General features: G+C 44.8%; 1 protein-coding gene and 1 long non-coding RNA gene across 4 annotated transcripts in view; both read left to right on the forward strand.

Annotated features, from left to right (window-relative positions):
- The window catches only part of GLB1 (galactosidase beta 1), a 72363-nt gene that overhangs the window by 10536 nt on the left and 46000 nt on the right, over positions 1 to 15827 (forward strand). For all 3 annotated transcript variants that reach the window (XM_073333087.1, XM_073333089.1, XM_073333088.1), the window contains one exon: positions 9258 to 9427. In XM_073333087.1, the coding sequence (XP_073189188.1) occupies positions 9258 to 9427 (170 nt within the window). The remainder of the gene's footprint in view (positions 1 to 9257; positions 9428 to 15827) is intronic.
- On the forward strand, positions 1239 to 3587 carry LOC140907345 (uncharacterized). Its single transcript, XR_012157467.1, has 2 exons — positions 1239 to 1354; positions 2819 to 3587. It is a non-coding gene; the product is annotated as an uncharacterized lncRNA (long non-coding RNA).

Below are 15827 nucleotides of genomic sequence, written 5' to 3' on the forward strand. Positions count from 1 at the left end.
GTTTTAAATCTTCTCTCAAGTGATGGGGCTTCAGCTACTTCCCTTGGGAGGCTGTTCTAAAGCCTGGTCTACACTGCAAAGTTAGGTTGACATAAGTTACCTTGCGTCATGTTATTTGTGCATGTGTCCACACTCCAATTTGTCTCCAGCTGACATAAGTGCCCTGTTATATCAACACAGTCAAACCACTTCCCTAGATGGTGCGGAACCATGGTTGTCCTACTGAGGTCAATGCAGTGCGAGTGTAGACACTGCATGGCCTGTGTCAACCCTAACAGTCTTTCAGCATCTGTCCCACAATGCCCCATTCTCTGCAACAGTGACCACTCTGGTTACAATTTCAAACTCCACTGCCTAGGGGTCACAGAGACCAGAAGCCACCCCCACCTTTCAACATCCTCCCTCCCCATCCCGTGTTGTTGAAATGCCTTTTCCTGAGTGCCGATGTTGGCAAACGCACCTTGTGTTAGCCCAAAACAGTTTAACTGTGGTCTATGCAGATCAGAAGATGGGCTGTCTGCAGATGCCACCCCCTCCTGCATCTATCATTGGGTGATTTATTAAGACCGAGGCAGAATAAGATGTAACACACAAATATTTATTATGCTACTAGTCAGTAAACTAGACAAGGACACCCTTCAGACAAGCTAGCTTGAACTGTGTGGGCCACTGGCTGCCACTGAGATGGACAGTCCTGAGTGACAAGCGTGCCACTCACTAAATAACTTGCAGTTGCGAGGCAGATTATGGCTGTCACATGACTCTAATTTCCCTGACCTTTCCCCTCCTTGATTTGAAAAAGGCTGAAAGGGCACTAAATCATCCGAGGAGAAGGGTATCCAAGATGGAGGCTTAGCTGTCCTTTTTACAAATCCAAGATGGACATTACATAAAACAGATCAGAAACAGATTTTACCCAGCACTAGCAGCTCTCCCTTCTTGTGTGCAGCTACCCAGCCGACTGTGCTGGCCCCACACAGACTGAGAGGTACTAGATGCACTCCAGCCTGGAGTAGACAGGTGCTTTGGATCTCCTGGGCCTGTGGGGAGAAGAGGCTGTGCCGTGTGAAAGCAAAGGAACTTCACGGGATGCCAGAAGCCCAGGGAGCACCACAATAGATCTGGTGCTGTGCCTCAGACCTGCTGCTTCTACAAGTTACTGCATGGCATACTTGGCGGAGACCCCACCAGCATCCCACAGACCTTTGTGGGTACCGCCAAGGAACCCAAGACTGAGACCCATGGTGTGTACAGCGTGGAGGAGGAGTGTGGAGGAGACACAGCAGGGGATTCCAGCCATGCCGCAAGCCAGGACCTGTATGAGACTCTGACGCAGTATAGCCAGTGCCACCAGGTGAGCGTTGATGAGCCTGATGACGGGGAAGGGAACTCGGTTAAGTGTGTACATGCATTTTTCTGTGCATTCTTTAAATTTAATGATGGGACCTGGCCCAACCCCAAGTTAACAAGACACCGGTATTGACTTTTCATTTGCTCATACAAGAGCAAGTAGTGGTACAAAAAACATAGGTGGACTTCAGACTAGCAGCCGGGTTAGTCTGTATCCGCAAAAAGAACAGGAGGACTTGTGGCACCTGAGAGACTAACCAATTTATTTGTGCATAAGCTTTCGTGAGCTACAGCTCCCTTCATTGGATGCGTTCAGTGGAGTTATCTGCTTGTCATTACCCTGTAGGGTTAGGCTGGGACATGTGGAGCACCTTGGTTTTGTGCATAGGGATGTCCCTTTTATCCCCCTGAGAGATCTTGATGAAACTTTCATGGAGGTACTCTGCAGTCCTTTTCCAGTGATTGCTAGGGATGGCAGCCTTATTTTGTCCTCCATGGTAGGACGTTTTCCCATGCCATTCTGTGATGACTTTGGCTGGGACCAGTGGTGGGCTGGAGCCTGTTTGCTGGAACCGGTTGTTAAATTTGGAAACCCTTTTAGAACTGGAGGGACAACCGGAGCTCCAGCCCTGGAGCACTCACGGAGTCGGCGCCTAAGGCGCCACTTTCGATGTGATCAGTGGGGGGAGCGGTCGCTCCGCCTGCTCCCCCCCCAGCTACGCTCCCCCGCCCCTAGGAGCCAGGGGACCTGCTGGATGCTTCCTGGGAGCTGCCCCAGGTAAGCACCGCCGGGACTCCCCACCTCGCTCCCTGGCAGGTCCCTCTGGCTCTTAGGGGCGGGGCGTGGTGGGCACCCACTACGGTGGCCCACAAGACCCTCCTGCCCGGTTCTGGGGGCAGTCAGGGGACAGAGAAAGGGGGTGGATGGGGCAGGGGTAGGGGGGGCGTCAAGGAATGTGGGGGGTTGGATGGGGAAGGGGTCCCAGGGGACGGGCGCGGGCCACGACCCCCTTGTGGGGTGAGGAGGGAACCGGTTAAGATTTTGGCAGCTCATCACTGGCTGGCACCATTGCAGTAAACAGGCTAGCAACATACGGGTCTGGGTCGCTTCAGGAAGCCAGTAGTAGCTGTGCTCTCTGTGCCTTTGATACCTTCCAGAGTGAGACATCCGCTTAAATCACCACTGCCTGTGGAAAATAGTGCCAGTCGCTCGGTGCCCTATACTCCTACTTAGGGAACAGGGACCAAAATTATATAGCTTTATACGACAGAATGTCCCCCGCCCCTGACAGGCCACTATGGCTGGGATTGGAGAGTGGTGCTGTGCAGAGGTGCTCCACAGCCGAAGGGCCAATAAGCATGTATTTTAAAAATGTTTATGGAGAATAAGGGAAGGGAGTTTTGAAACTTATCTTTCCCTTTCCCTTGTATCTGTAAATCCAGTGGTACATCTGTCTGTTTTTATCAGCACCTTCTAGGGTGGTGGTCTTGAGGAGTTCCCCCTCCACACCTGCAGAACGCGTGATCCTGATGAGGAGGAAAAAGAAGAGGACTGGGGAAGACATATTCTGCAAGATCCTGCCAGCCAGTGCTGCATCGGACCACAAACAAAGGGCTTGGAGGGCTCATACAACCAACAACATGGAGAAAGACAGAGAGGACAGGAAAAAGGCCCAGGAGTCTAAGCAGGATAAGGAGTGGGAAATGCGCTAGGACATAACGGATCTTCTCAGGCAGCAGACTCAAATGCTGCTGGTTGTCCTACAGGTCCCAAAATCTTGGATTCTCCATCCTTTGCACTATTTGGAGAACTCCATGGTTACTGTTCCCTACACCCCACAATGTATCATGGTGCGGATCATTGCCTCTATCTTTCCACACGGGGGAGGAGGGAGGTGGGGCAGCAAAGGAAACAATAGCTTCACATACACTGACCTATGAGAACCATGACTGGTATGCATGTTTCCACAATGGACTACATTTGTGCATTCAAATGGACATAAAATTAAAAAGGAAGTAAGCCTTTGTTTTCACCTCGTTATGTTACACATTTGTATTGCATTGCTTGTGGGGATTTTTTGTACATACTTTTGTTATGTTTTTCCCACTTAATAAATGTTTGTTTTTGGGAGAATCAAATGATCTTTATTAGTTCGCAACAAATATTGCAGAATGCATAGCGGTACTCAAAGCAAACAGTCCTTGTAATTGTACAGCAAGCACCATAGAATTCACAACTTCAGGAAAACACCCAGTCATATTTATAACTATACAGCAAGCACTACACAGTTCTGAGCAGCACCTAAGATTCGAGGCCCAGAGAACGCTATATCACAGAACACCACTGTGACTGATTGCTAAAGGGCTCTTTCAAAGCCACCCTCACTCCATAGTGCCATGTTGAGCTCTTGTAATAGCCCTTGAATCTGGCTGTTCAAATTCGGCATGTAGCTGATCCCCGTCTGTCCTCCACCCTAGCAGCAGCTAATTCCCCTTTGTCTCACAGCTATTATGCCAGACACAACAGACAGCAGTAACCATTGGGATGTTTTTCTCACTGAGATCCTATCTAGTGAGTAAACACAGCCAGCATTCCTTCAATCTACCAAAAGCACCTTGAACTGTTGTTCTCCGTCTGCTGAGCTGGTAGTTGAATCTTACCTTAGTGCTGTCCGGGTGGCCTGTGTACGGCTTCATGAGCCAGGGGATCAAGGGGAAGGCTGGGTCCTCCAGGATCGCTCTTGGCATTTCTGTATTGCCAATGGTAATCTGCTGATTGTGAAAGGAAGTCCCTGCTTGCATTTTTCAGAATAGTCCTGTGGTTCTCAAAGATATGAGCATCATGCCCCTTCCGTGACCAGCCCACGCTGTCAGTGAAGCTCTCCCCAGTGATCCACTTGTGTAACCATAGAAAAGTAGCCCTTTCTGTTGATGTACTCTGGCAAGCTGGTGCTGCCAAAGTAGGCATGTGTGTGCTGTCTTTGGCCCCACTGCAGTTTGAATTCCCCATTGCTGCAAATACATCGGCTGAGTCTTGCACATTGCCAGGAGTCCCTGCATAGCAGGACGTGATGCAACTGTGCAGGGCCATGAATGACAACTGTGTATTTCCCAACTCTAAAAACTATTTCCCACTGACCTGCAGAAATCCAGCACTGCAAGCTTTTAGAGCGCATTCGCTACTCAATTCTCCACTGTCAATTCAGCACTCATTCTGGTGTCCAGACGCTGGGGGGCTGGGGCAAGCTTGCCACACAGATCCAGGAATGTGGCCTGGAATTCTGCAGTCATCCCAGATTTGCATTATGATGCAATCCCACCAATCAGTGCTTGACTCTCAGGCCCAGAAGTGGCACTCCACCCTCTGAAGCTTCTCCATGACTGCCGCCAACAAGCTTCAATTGTTTTTCACTCTGTCCCTTGGCAAACTGTCCTCAAAGCCATCCTCATGTCTGTGGTGGTTGTGGTACCTCTTGCAGATCTGCAAATACAGGAGAACCATGCGTCCTGTATTTGCAGCCTTCATGAGAATAGCGCAGAGCTCTTCAGGCTCCATGCTTCTGTCAGAGATGGCAGACACCAATAAGTGCCGTGGGGGTTTGTGGGACTTAAAAAAAAAAAAGGGGGGGGGGTGCTGAAAATTAGAGCATAGGGATGGCATTATGGAATAATGCATTTTGGAAACTTGACCCCTAGCTTCCAGAGAGCCCTGAGTGAGTCATTTCCATCCCACAACATATTGTGAAAATTTCCCCAAAGGCATTGCACTGGATAGCAGTGTTTGTCACACTGAAATATTTACCTATAGTGCACCGCACTTTACATCAACACAAGCACTACTGGTGGGTAAGCGCAGCAGCAACACAAGCAACAAAATGTGCTCCTGCCCCAGCGATACACAAACTTCAGTGGTTGTACATCAAGGTAACTTTCATCAACCACAGTTTGTAGTGTAGGCATGGCCTCGTTCTGAAGTGCTGCCCGGATGTTTTTCCTCAAGTTCATTTTAGATTTTCCTTATTTGCACTCTTTTATCCTACAGCACCTCACTACATCCTCCCCCACCCTTGGAATTTTGCACTCATCACATTTCCCACTCCCTAAGTGGTACTCTTGAACTGTGTGTGTTTGCCTCTCAATCTTTCCCTTTAGCATTCTGAGAGTTCTTGTTGCTCCTCTGAGCTCCTTCCACTTCATCTTTGTTGCTCAGTTGCACTTCAGCTCATCTACTACATGGAGTTGTTCCTGATTAACTGTGAAAGTGGTTAAAACTAAATGGGAACAAAGCACTCTAATTCCATTTGTGGGCACTCTTTTTTCTGGAGTGATTTAGGAAGAGTGATTTAGGAAGAGCTATTGCACTGTAAATTCACACCCTACCTTAATCCCCGTTAACTGTAAGTGTGGCTAGGCTCTTTTTTCTTTCTAGTAATATTGTGTCCTGCACTGAACATACTCCAGGCGCTGTCATACCAGAGCCATGTTAATTGTTACCTTTTTGGTCTGTGACATGTTGTTTGTGTAGACAGCCTGAAAGCGCATTGCCTCCTTTTGCTGTCATGTTGCATTGCAAATACACATTTAATTAGCTGTTCATTATTATCCCACCCACTGTCTAGCCTGTGGACTCCTGGAAGGTTGGTTGGCTTTTAAATAGTGACATGCAGGGATCCCAAAGTACCCGCCTGCACCCACAACAATGGGATCCTAGAACTGGCCCAGTCCCTAGGTTTCTTTCTCTAGTGCTCCCATCACCATAGTCTCTCAGCAGCTCTGTTTCCAGGTTACTCCTGCCCATTGAATGTACATATTTGACTCATTCCCTTCCTTCCCCTCCCCAGTGTACTAGATTTCATTTGATGCTCTCTCTCTCTTCCCTCCCCAGCCCCCCAAAACCCTTTTCCTTCTTATTTCCTTCACTTCCTGCTACAGTCTTCTCTCAAAATAGACTTTTAGGATTTTTTTATTTAGGTAATATGGTCCCTTATTTCCTGATAGCCGCAGTAGAGAATTTTAAAACACAAACTACACTTAAAAAGAAATTGGTACTGCTCTTGATTGGAGAGAGTTTGCTTGTTGGAGAACTCTAGAGCCAAATGCCAACAGGGAGAAGACAGCAGTAACTTTTGAGAAGCCTGCAAAGGTTAAGAATCCATCAGATATCCACACCAAATGCACTTTAGTTCCCACAGATGTCAGCCATGATATTGACACTGTTTTTGTGAAGTTCTCTGGCAACTGCCCTGTTTTGCAGCATGGGGAAAACCTTAGTACATGCCTACCTGCACCAGACCCTTGTTCTGCCTCCTGCTGAGGTGCTGGCTGCACTTCCCCACATCTTTTCTTTTATGGATTCCTTGTCTGTGGCCACACAAAGTCATGGGACCACCACATTCACCTCCTGGCATTGGCCGGGATGGCCATCTATGTCTGGGAGTGGATGCTCAGTGGGGAGGTTTTCTGTTGCTGTGGGGCCTATTTCTGTTCCCTAATTGTCTCTCACGTCTGGGCAGAATTCCACTATCTCCTTTGTGGAGCAGTTCGTGGTGTTTAGGGTTCACTACTTGGTGCCCCCATCCAGTATCCTTTTTTTAATCTCTCCTCTCTCCCCCCTCCCCCCACCAGCTTTCCTGATCTACCATTTATTGTTCCACTGAATCTATTTTCTGTGGTCTGTGGCCCCTCCCTCAGTTGAGGGTGTGAGCATTTTGTCCTATGATGACTTAGGCCCATCCTTCCAGAATTAAAGTAGGCCATTGCCTTTCAGCTGCATTAAATTCACTCAATTTAAAAGGTCTGTTTCAACTGGACAAGTATGCTGCTTATTTGTCCATTTTGTGTTTTGACGATTTCTGACCTACTACCTGATGCTACATGAAGATCATATTTTGTGTTTGTGTGCGTGCATGTGTGCAGAAATGTGGAAAGGGTCATGCTTGAAGGTGAATGACCTAAAAACAATACCCTCATGCAAGGAAACTGGTTGAAAGAAGGAAATAGGCGTACGTGGGAACAGGAAAGCGTCTGTCTAGTGGTTAAAGTGGCACTGTTAACTCAAAAGTAATATGTTGTAAACAAATATCTGTATCTTGGGGCTAACAGCTTAGACTATTAAAAGTGAAAATTATAAAAATCCAGTTCATTGGTCAGTTTGTTATCCTCTGCTTAGAGAATGGAAATAAACTCAGTATCATTTTTATGTGCGCAGTCAGTTTCTCTTTCAGGTTCTCAGTGTTGCAGGGTTTCAGACACTCTGGGGAGGCAAAGTAAAGGGGTTGATAGCCTTAAAAATATTTTTAATTGATTCCGCCCCCCCCCCCTCAAAAATACAAAATTTAAAATGCAGTGTCTCTTTACAAGCACAGAAGTAGGATTGTAGAACAATCTGGATTCTGTTCCTGGCTCTGCCAATGACTTCCTGTGTAATCAGTTTTTGCCAAGTCACTTAAGGTCAGATTCTAGTACCCTTTCTGAAGCTGGGTAGCACTTCACTAAAGTCAGTGGAAGCCCTTGAGGAGTGAACCTATATTTATGGAGTTAAGGTATCAGAATCTGTCCCTTAACTCTGCTCTAGTTTTTCTGTCTGCTAGATGGAGCTATTACCATACAAGGGTGTGATAAGGCTAAGCTCACTGCTTGTAATTGCTTCGAGATCCTCAGGTGAAAGGGGCTACAGAAGTACCCAATATTACATGGAGTGCTAGTGGAAATGTATTAGTAATTGTATAATGTAGGGGTTTGGTTGCAATATACATTGCTTTGTCTTTCTAATTTCATAGATAATATATCTTATTTGGCAGAAATTTGCTGTCTTTTTTTGGCTGTGTGTCTGAACAACTCTCCTTCCATCACCTCTCCTGAAAATTGATTAAATTGTTTAATATAGAGACTAATAGAAATTTAAGAGCATGGGCAACTGAACAGCCCCCGACCTATTAGAAACTAAGCTCTTAAACCCTTCAGATAACATATTCTTGCACATGGAGTTTGTGACATGTCTGTGTCAGTACTCGGGGTGGTTGTGCCTTTTAGTTTTCAATGTGAAATTTAGCAGGTGAAGGGTCATTGCAATTTGTTTCCTTTCCAAAGTGTGAATGAATTGATCAGTGACTCGATGTGTTGAACGAGTCTTTAGAAGTCTCTGAATCAGTTCAGGTTCCTTGATCCTGACTCTTACTGTCCTGTACCTTGTGCAGTCCGGTAGACCTGTGCAAAGTGATGCTACCAGCACAGAGTGGTGATGCTTTACGTTTGCTTCATGCAAATGAAAGACTATCCAAGGTGTAAGGCAGTAGTGGAGAACCAAACCACTTCAATGCAGCATTAAATATTGCCATCACTGCTTGGCCTACATGTCTGCTATGGTTCCTTTGATCATGCTTAGCTCAGCTCATTTGGCATGTGCTGGAAGCAAATCTTGGGAGCTTCATATTAAAATTCTGTTGCCAACTGGAAGAGAGGGGTGGGATGGTTTGTCAGCCTCTGAAGCAGTCCCTTGAAATAGTACTGACCACTGAAAGGTCTTAAAATCGTGTCCTACTGAAGAGCAACATCTTGCCTTTTTGAAGTGGATCAAATTGCACCAAATGGGGCGAGTAGTCCAAAAATGCCCCCCAGAAATGGAGACCCAGGAGTGACCATTCCCCCCCCCCCCCGATCTCTGCAGAACATGTGCCCTAACAGGCTGAGTCCACTAGGTGAAAGTGGATTTTTTTTTTTTTTTTTTTAGCAAAGGTGGGGTGGACAGGATCTTGTATTGTCAATATGCTATCCCTGCAGGTCATGCTTCAGAACATTCCAGAGACCTAGAGTACTGAAGAGTTTAATAAGCAGGATGTTTTAACAGAAAACTATTGTCCTTTTCATGGAGGTTGAAGCTCACACCTGGTAATCTTCTTGATACACAGAATGCACCCCAGAGGAGTTTTGGGATCGATTATGACAACAACTATTTCCTCAAGGATGGGAAACCATTCCGCTACATCTCGGGCAGCATTCATTACTCCCGTGTGCCCCGGTACTATTGGAAAGACCGTCTGGTGAAGATGAAGATGGCGGGGCTTGATGCTATTCAAACGTAAGTAATTATTGACTTTTGGGAGCAGTCTTAAACTAGAACAATGAGGGAGTGGTAGGTAAGCTAAGTGTACAAGGCAACCTCTTTTAGATTATAGCTGACAACACCCTAGAGAAATATGGAGCTGAGCTGAGCTGACAAATGCTCCACTTCAAACTCTGTGTTTTGAGATATGGGTGCAGGCCTTCTGTAGGCTGAATTTTAATTTTTGTTTAACTCAAATATGAGCAATGTTGATCTGGAAAGGAGTAGTTGGAAGCTACATACATTTGTTTCTTATTCCATAATTCTTGTCTGTCCTACCTCGCTAATATTGCCTCCATTGTAGGTCAGGCAAGGTCACAGAACATAACAGGCCTGGGGAACGGGGCTAAGACTTGTGTGAATCCTCAACAAGGGAAGAGGTGTTGTGGAGCGATTTATGGCATTAGGTTAAATCCACTTGAGACTTGCTTAGTTTTGGGGATCATTTGTACCTAGAACTCAAGGATTGTGAGCCCCCTGCAAACTGAAACAAAGTTATATAGCACTCTACTTCTAATCTACAAAGCTTTTTATTATTTGGATCCTGTATCTTAAACTGCTTCTCTCCTTGTATTACAACTTGGCAGTTGAGATAAATTATGACACTCTAGCAGACAGTCAACAGATATGTTCATGAGCAGGCATGGTTTGCTCAGTGGGGAGTGCCTGCATATCTGGAACTTACTCCCTCTCATCTGAGTCCGATAGTTTGTTGACACTGCACAGCTTGTCTGTTTTCTAAGGAGCCCTCTGAGGGGGATGGGTGAATGAGTGTAGGTGAGTGGATGAAAAAAGAGAGGATTTGTTTGATGGTTCCGGACTGTCTTGTTGGGGAGGTTGAGTCCATCTTTATTTTGTGAGTTACAAAAACATGCTTGTGCTTCCAGAGCCGTTGGACTGCTGCTCTTTTATTAATCTAAGCCAATAGCCAATGACTCCTGTCACGCAAAAAAAGAGGGATTAGTAGAGAAGTTGCTGGGTGGCTCCTGGAGATGTTGCTTCAAGGTGTACGAATAGTTACTTTTAAATTTGGTTCTAAACTGCAATAACAGTAATCTCAAATTGTTAAATTAATCTATACAATGTCAACAGTTGGTCTGATTGCTCTTCTTTTCCTCTGTTTCCTAATCTTGACTACCAACCTAGGTGTAGTGCTATGCACTGTCTCTACAGTTCATGATCTCCAGAGTTTCTTATATGTTCCCCTTTGATTCTCTCTCACTTTTCTGCTCTGTTTCTTTCCTTTAAACCTTTTTGTTTCTTTCCTGTTCTTTCAAATGCTTTCTCTTTCCTGTTCCTTTGAGATCCTTTATCTTCTTTCTATTATTCTGTACAATAGGTCATTGGTTTTTCTGGTGGCTCTTCCTTTGTGTGATGGACTGGCAGATGGGTGGCTCCTTCATACCTCTCCTCATAGACTTTAAGGTCAGAAGGGACCATTATGATCATCTAGTCTGACCTCCTGCACAACGCAGGCCACAGGATCTCACCCACCCACTCCTGCAATAAACCTCTCACCTATGTCTGAGCTATTGAAGTCCTCAAATCATGGTCCTCAATAAGGATAAGTGCAGGGTCCTGCACTTAGGATGGAAGAACCCAATGCACAGCTACAGACTAGGGACCGAATGGCTAGGCAGCAGTTCTGCGGAAAAGGACCTAGGGGTGACAGTGGACGAGAAGCTGGATATGAGTCAGCAGTGTGCCCTTGTTGCCAAGAAGGCCAATGGCATTTTGGGATGTATAAGTAGGGGCATAGCGAGCAGATCGAGGGACGTGATCGTTCCCCTCTATTCGACATTGGTGAGGCCTCATCTGGAGTACTGTGTCCAGTTTTGGGCCCCACACTTCAAGAAGGATGTGGATAAATTGGAGAGAGTCCAGCGAAGGGCAACAAAAATGATTAGGGGACTGGAACACATGAGTTATGAGGAGAGGCTGAGGGAGCTGGGATTGTTTAGCCTGCAGAAGAGAAGAATGAGGGGGGATTTGATAGCTGCTTTCAACTACCTGAAAGGGGATTCCAAAGAGGATGGCTCTAGACTGTTCTCAATGGTAGCAGATGACAGAACGAGGAGTAATGGTCTCAAGTTGCAGTGGGGGAGGTTTAGATTGGATATTAGGAAAAACTTTTTCACTAAGAGGGTGGTGAAACACTGGAATGCGTTACCTAGGGAGGTGGTAGAATCTCCTTCCTTAGAGGTTTTTAAGGTCAGGCTTGACAAAGCCCTGGCTGGGATGATTTAACTGGGAATTGGTCCTGCTTTGAGCAGGGGGTTGGACTAGATGACCTTCTGGGGTCCCTTCCAACCCTGACATTCCATGATTCTATGGTTTAAAGACTTCAAGGTGCAGAGAATCCTCCAGCAAGTGACAAATGCCCCACGCTGCGGAGGAAGGTGAAAAACCCCCCAGGGCCTCTGCCAATCTGCCCTGGAGGAAAATTCCTTCCCAACCCCAAATATGGCGATCAGCTGAACCCTGAGCATGTGGGCAAGACTCACCAGCCAGATACCCAAGAAAGAATTCTCTGTAGTAACTCAGCTCCCACCCCACCATTGGGCCTATTTACCACTAATAGTCCAAGATCGATTAATCCTCATGCTGTGTCCTGGCAAAATTATTGCATTTTTATCCTGCCATTTTCTCTTTCGTCTGTGTTCTTTTTCCCTACTTATCTTTTTAAAATTTCTCTGCATGTTGGTTTTTTTCGCTGCTTTCTTGTTTTGTGCCTCCCATCCTTCCCTTTTCCCTCACTTAGCAAAAGGTACACAGGATGTTTGGAGTGCTAGTGTCCATTGGTGGCTCTATGAGGCATATGCTCTTAAAGAAAGGGAAGTAGGGCTGCAGAGGTATTGTCTGAGTATGTAGCGGTTGCTGCTAGTTCAGGGATGACTGATAGGTACCTTCTTAAAGTACTTTTCTTACCTGTGCCGCAGGACCACGTTTACAGTGGGATGTGGGGTCACACACAGGTGCTGACTTCTGTTTTTGCCTGTGGGTGCTCCTCTCCGCTCCCTCTGCTCCCTTCCCCCGGTGCGAGTGCAGGCCTCAGAGCGAAGAGGCCGAGCAGAAAAAGAGGTTGGCGGGGCCATGGTCCGGGCTCTGTAGCCCACGAAATATTAATCCAGCTCTGCAGATGCTGAGTACCCCCTGAAGCACCCATGGAGTTGGTGCGTAAGGGGGTCACATAATTTTACTGCTCTTTTCCATATGCTTTCCTTGGACTAGCCTCAGGTGGGTGGGGCTGCTGCCTTTTAGGTTGGAGGATGTCTGCAGTAAGTCCCAGGAACTCTGTTGCCGTTGTCTGTGTGTGTGTGTGTGAGTGTCTGTGTGTTTGTGTGTTTATATATACAATCAATCAGAAACTTTGCAGTTAGCCAGGCAAGCAGATTTTGATTAACGGGACTTGGTGGTAACTTTTCACACTGACCAAGGAAAACTTGGATATGGCTTCTGTGGGTTTTTAGTTAATGGGAGGGTGGGGAGGAAGATTGAGTGGATTTCTTTTTTTCTCCACTAATAAAACTTGGCTAAGATGAGTAAACTTCAAACAGATTTTACAAACTGTCCCCCTGTGAAAATTAGTGCTTAGTTCTAGTTTTACCATTAAGTAAGTACTTTACTGATTTAGTTAACAATGTAGACTGTGTGGAGAATTATTTTTATGGAAGCTCAAATTCTAAGGGATGTAGCTGTCCTCAAGGAACTCCTTGCACGCCCAGCAGAGCTTCCATGTTTCATGGGAGGAATGGCTGCAGCTTGATTCTTGGAACTTCAATATTCCATGGAGATTGCAATTGCAGCTTGACATTGATCCCATAAATTACAATAGGTGCTAGATGTGCTTGTTTTAGCTTTAGGCCAGGGGACTTGGCTGGTCCTGGCTACAGAGCAACTCCTAATGCAGCTCACCAGGGAAGAGGAAACTGAATCCTTGTGCTGTGTGGTTCCTCATGAATCCCTTTCAGTGAAAGTAAAGCAGACCTTCCCTTCTTCTCATTCCTTTCTGCCTCCCTTCAGAAATGGCCAGCCAATCCTTGCTTTCCATCTTGACCATGACTATGCAGGTTAGCTGTCTGAGGCTCTCAGAGAAGAGAGAGAGTTTAGTAAGCCATTAGTGTACCTCCAACCTGTAAACAATGACAACAGGACATAAGAGAGCACCTGATTCTGCAAGTAGATTGGTCCTGTAGTTAAGGTTTTAAATCTCCATGATAAAATTTCAAAAATGCTTCCAAAATAACTGATTAAAGTTGGATGCTATAATCCTGGTGATATTTCAAAATGTAATGGTGTCTGAAGGGGTGAGAGGGTAGGGAGAGTTGAAGTATAGATTAGTAACACTATAGTCAAAGGTTTAAAAAGGTCCAGTTTAATTGATATTAACTTAAACTGACTATTTCAGACTCTGTAGTGTGATGACTGGTGTGCCATAGAGAACTGCCTAGCCACATGTGCCCATTGTCTTTGTTTCCGGCTGTATTCAAAGACAGCTAAAAATAAATACTTTCCTGACATTGCCTTTCTGTGTAAACTGTTGGTGTAGTTGCCAAAGGGTTGTTAGATGATCGTGAACTGGAGAGAAGATAGCATGTGTATTCATGCATTGGAGAAATATTGGTCCATAAGACAATCTCTCTTACAGTGTTGTTTGCACTATAAAAAACAGGAGTTTGAAAATCCCTGGCTGAGACTACAGGTGATTTTTCTGAAGATGCAGTTAAGTAACTAACCACTAGATGGAGCCAGATATTTACAACACAGGATAAAAGAAAAGGAGTACTTGTGGCACCTTAGAGACTAACTAATTTATTTGAGCATGAGCTTTCGTGAGCTACAGCTCACTTCATCGGATGCAAGGAAACACAGGATAAATTAGTAGCAAAAAGGCTTCTTTGAAGAACCAATGGATACTGTTGGCTGCTCTGAATTTATATGACGGATGTTTGAACATTATAGTCTGTTTTTTTGGGTTTTGTTTAAATTTTGTTAGCTGGTGGGCAGATACATTTATACCTTTTGGAAACTCTTTCTCCAAGAAACAGCTGCCTCTAGGAACCTAAAGTTTCAGTACTTTTTTTTTTTTTAAATGTAGATATTAGTTCTTAAAATAATTCCAGGAGTTTTGTAAAAACCCTTGTAGCCTTTTAAGGGCTTTAATGTTGCTCTGTTGGTTTTTAAAGTGACTACCCCACTTTGTAGGCAACTGGAAGAGAGAACATAGAACAGATATTATGTGGCTGGTTCAGCAACCTGGGATGTGCTACTGTTCTCCACTTCATAAAGCATATAGTCTAAGCGACAGCAAAGTGTTTTAATGTAGAAAGCAAAAGAACCCTTTTCAGCAGTAGTAGTGACCTTGTAAACGATGAAAAAAACACTGATTCATCACGATAGTGGTGGTGGTGTATGTGTTCTTTCAGTGGCTTTAACTTGTGGAATGGTGGATGTGTTTTAAAAGGAAGGGTGTAACTTTTTATTTATTTATTGTAATTGTCAGCTTTAATGATCCTATCTTAAATGGAAGCAGTCAGCTTGTACCTCACTTGCCTTTAAAATCCAGGCAAGAAAACAAAACTGACATTGAACGTGTTTCCATTCATATTCAAATCCTTGGCTATAGAAGAGCCAGGTAATAAGGATATTGGAAACATTATAGATAGGTTGGGAAGGCAATTAAAATTACTTTGCAAAGCTGAAAGGATGGAGCTCGGCTGCACAGAAAATTGGGCAGATTCCTCCCTTGTGTTACAAATCTGAGAATTTCTGTATCCGAACACAAGACAGTGTCTGTTATAGCATCTGGACACCTGTGAATAACTGCTTTAATTAAAATGCTTGAAATTGTTGAAGATTTTGATATTTTGTAGGTAGCATGTAACTTTTAAATACATACATTTATGTAATCCACGCATGTACTGGTTCTTGTTTTTCCTCTATCGACAAAAGGTATTATTGGCACTGCATTGTTCTCTTGTCTTGTTTTAAAAAACATAAAATCTCTTTTAAACTTTTAAAAAAAAATCCTAGAAGTGCTGTGTGAGAGGCTTTCTGCTTGACTACCTACCACTTCTGTTTCACAATGACTTTTCAGAGTTATGAAGCAAGATAACGAAGCACAACTAATTATTTTTGCCTTTAATATGTTTTTATGACATTGATGCTGTTAGAAAGGAAGAGTGTATGGAAAAAATACATGACTACAAGAAAAAATAGAGACATCTGTTTCCCGTCTAAGTGCCTGATCATACTTGGTGCTAATCTTAGCACCTTCAGCTTCTAGAAGTGCCTTACAGGAGCTAGGTCCTAAATTCATTTTGTATTCCATTAGTTTGGAAGTAAATGCACCTCAACTTTACAGTTCTGTAAAGAT

Source organism: Lepidochelys kempii, chromosome 2, assembly GCF_965140265.1.
Source record: "Lepidochelys kempii isolate rLepKem1 chromosome 2, rLepKem1.hap2, whole genome shotgun sequence".
NCBI lineage: Eukaryota > Metazoa > Chordata > Testudines > Cheloniidae > Lepidochelys > Lepidochelys kempii.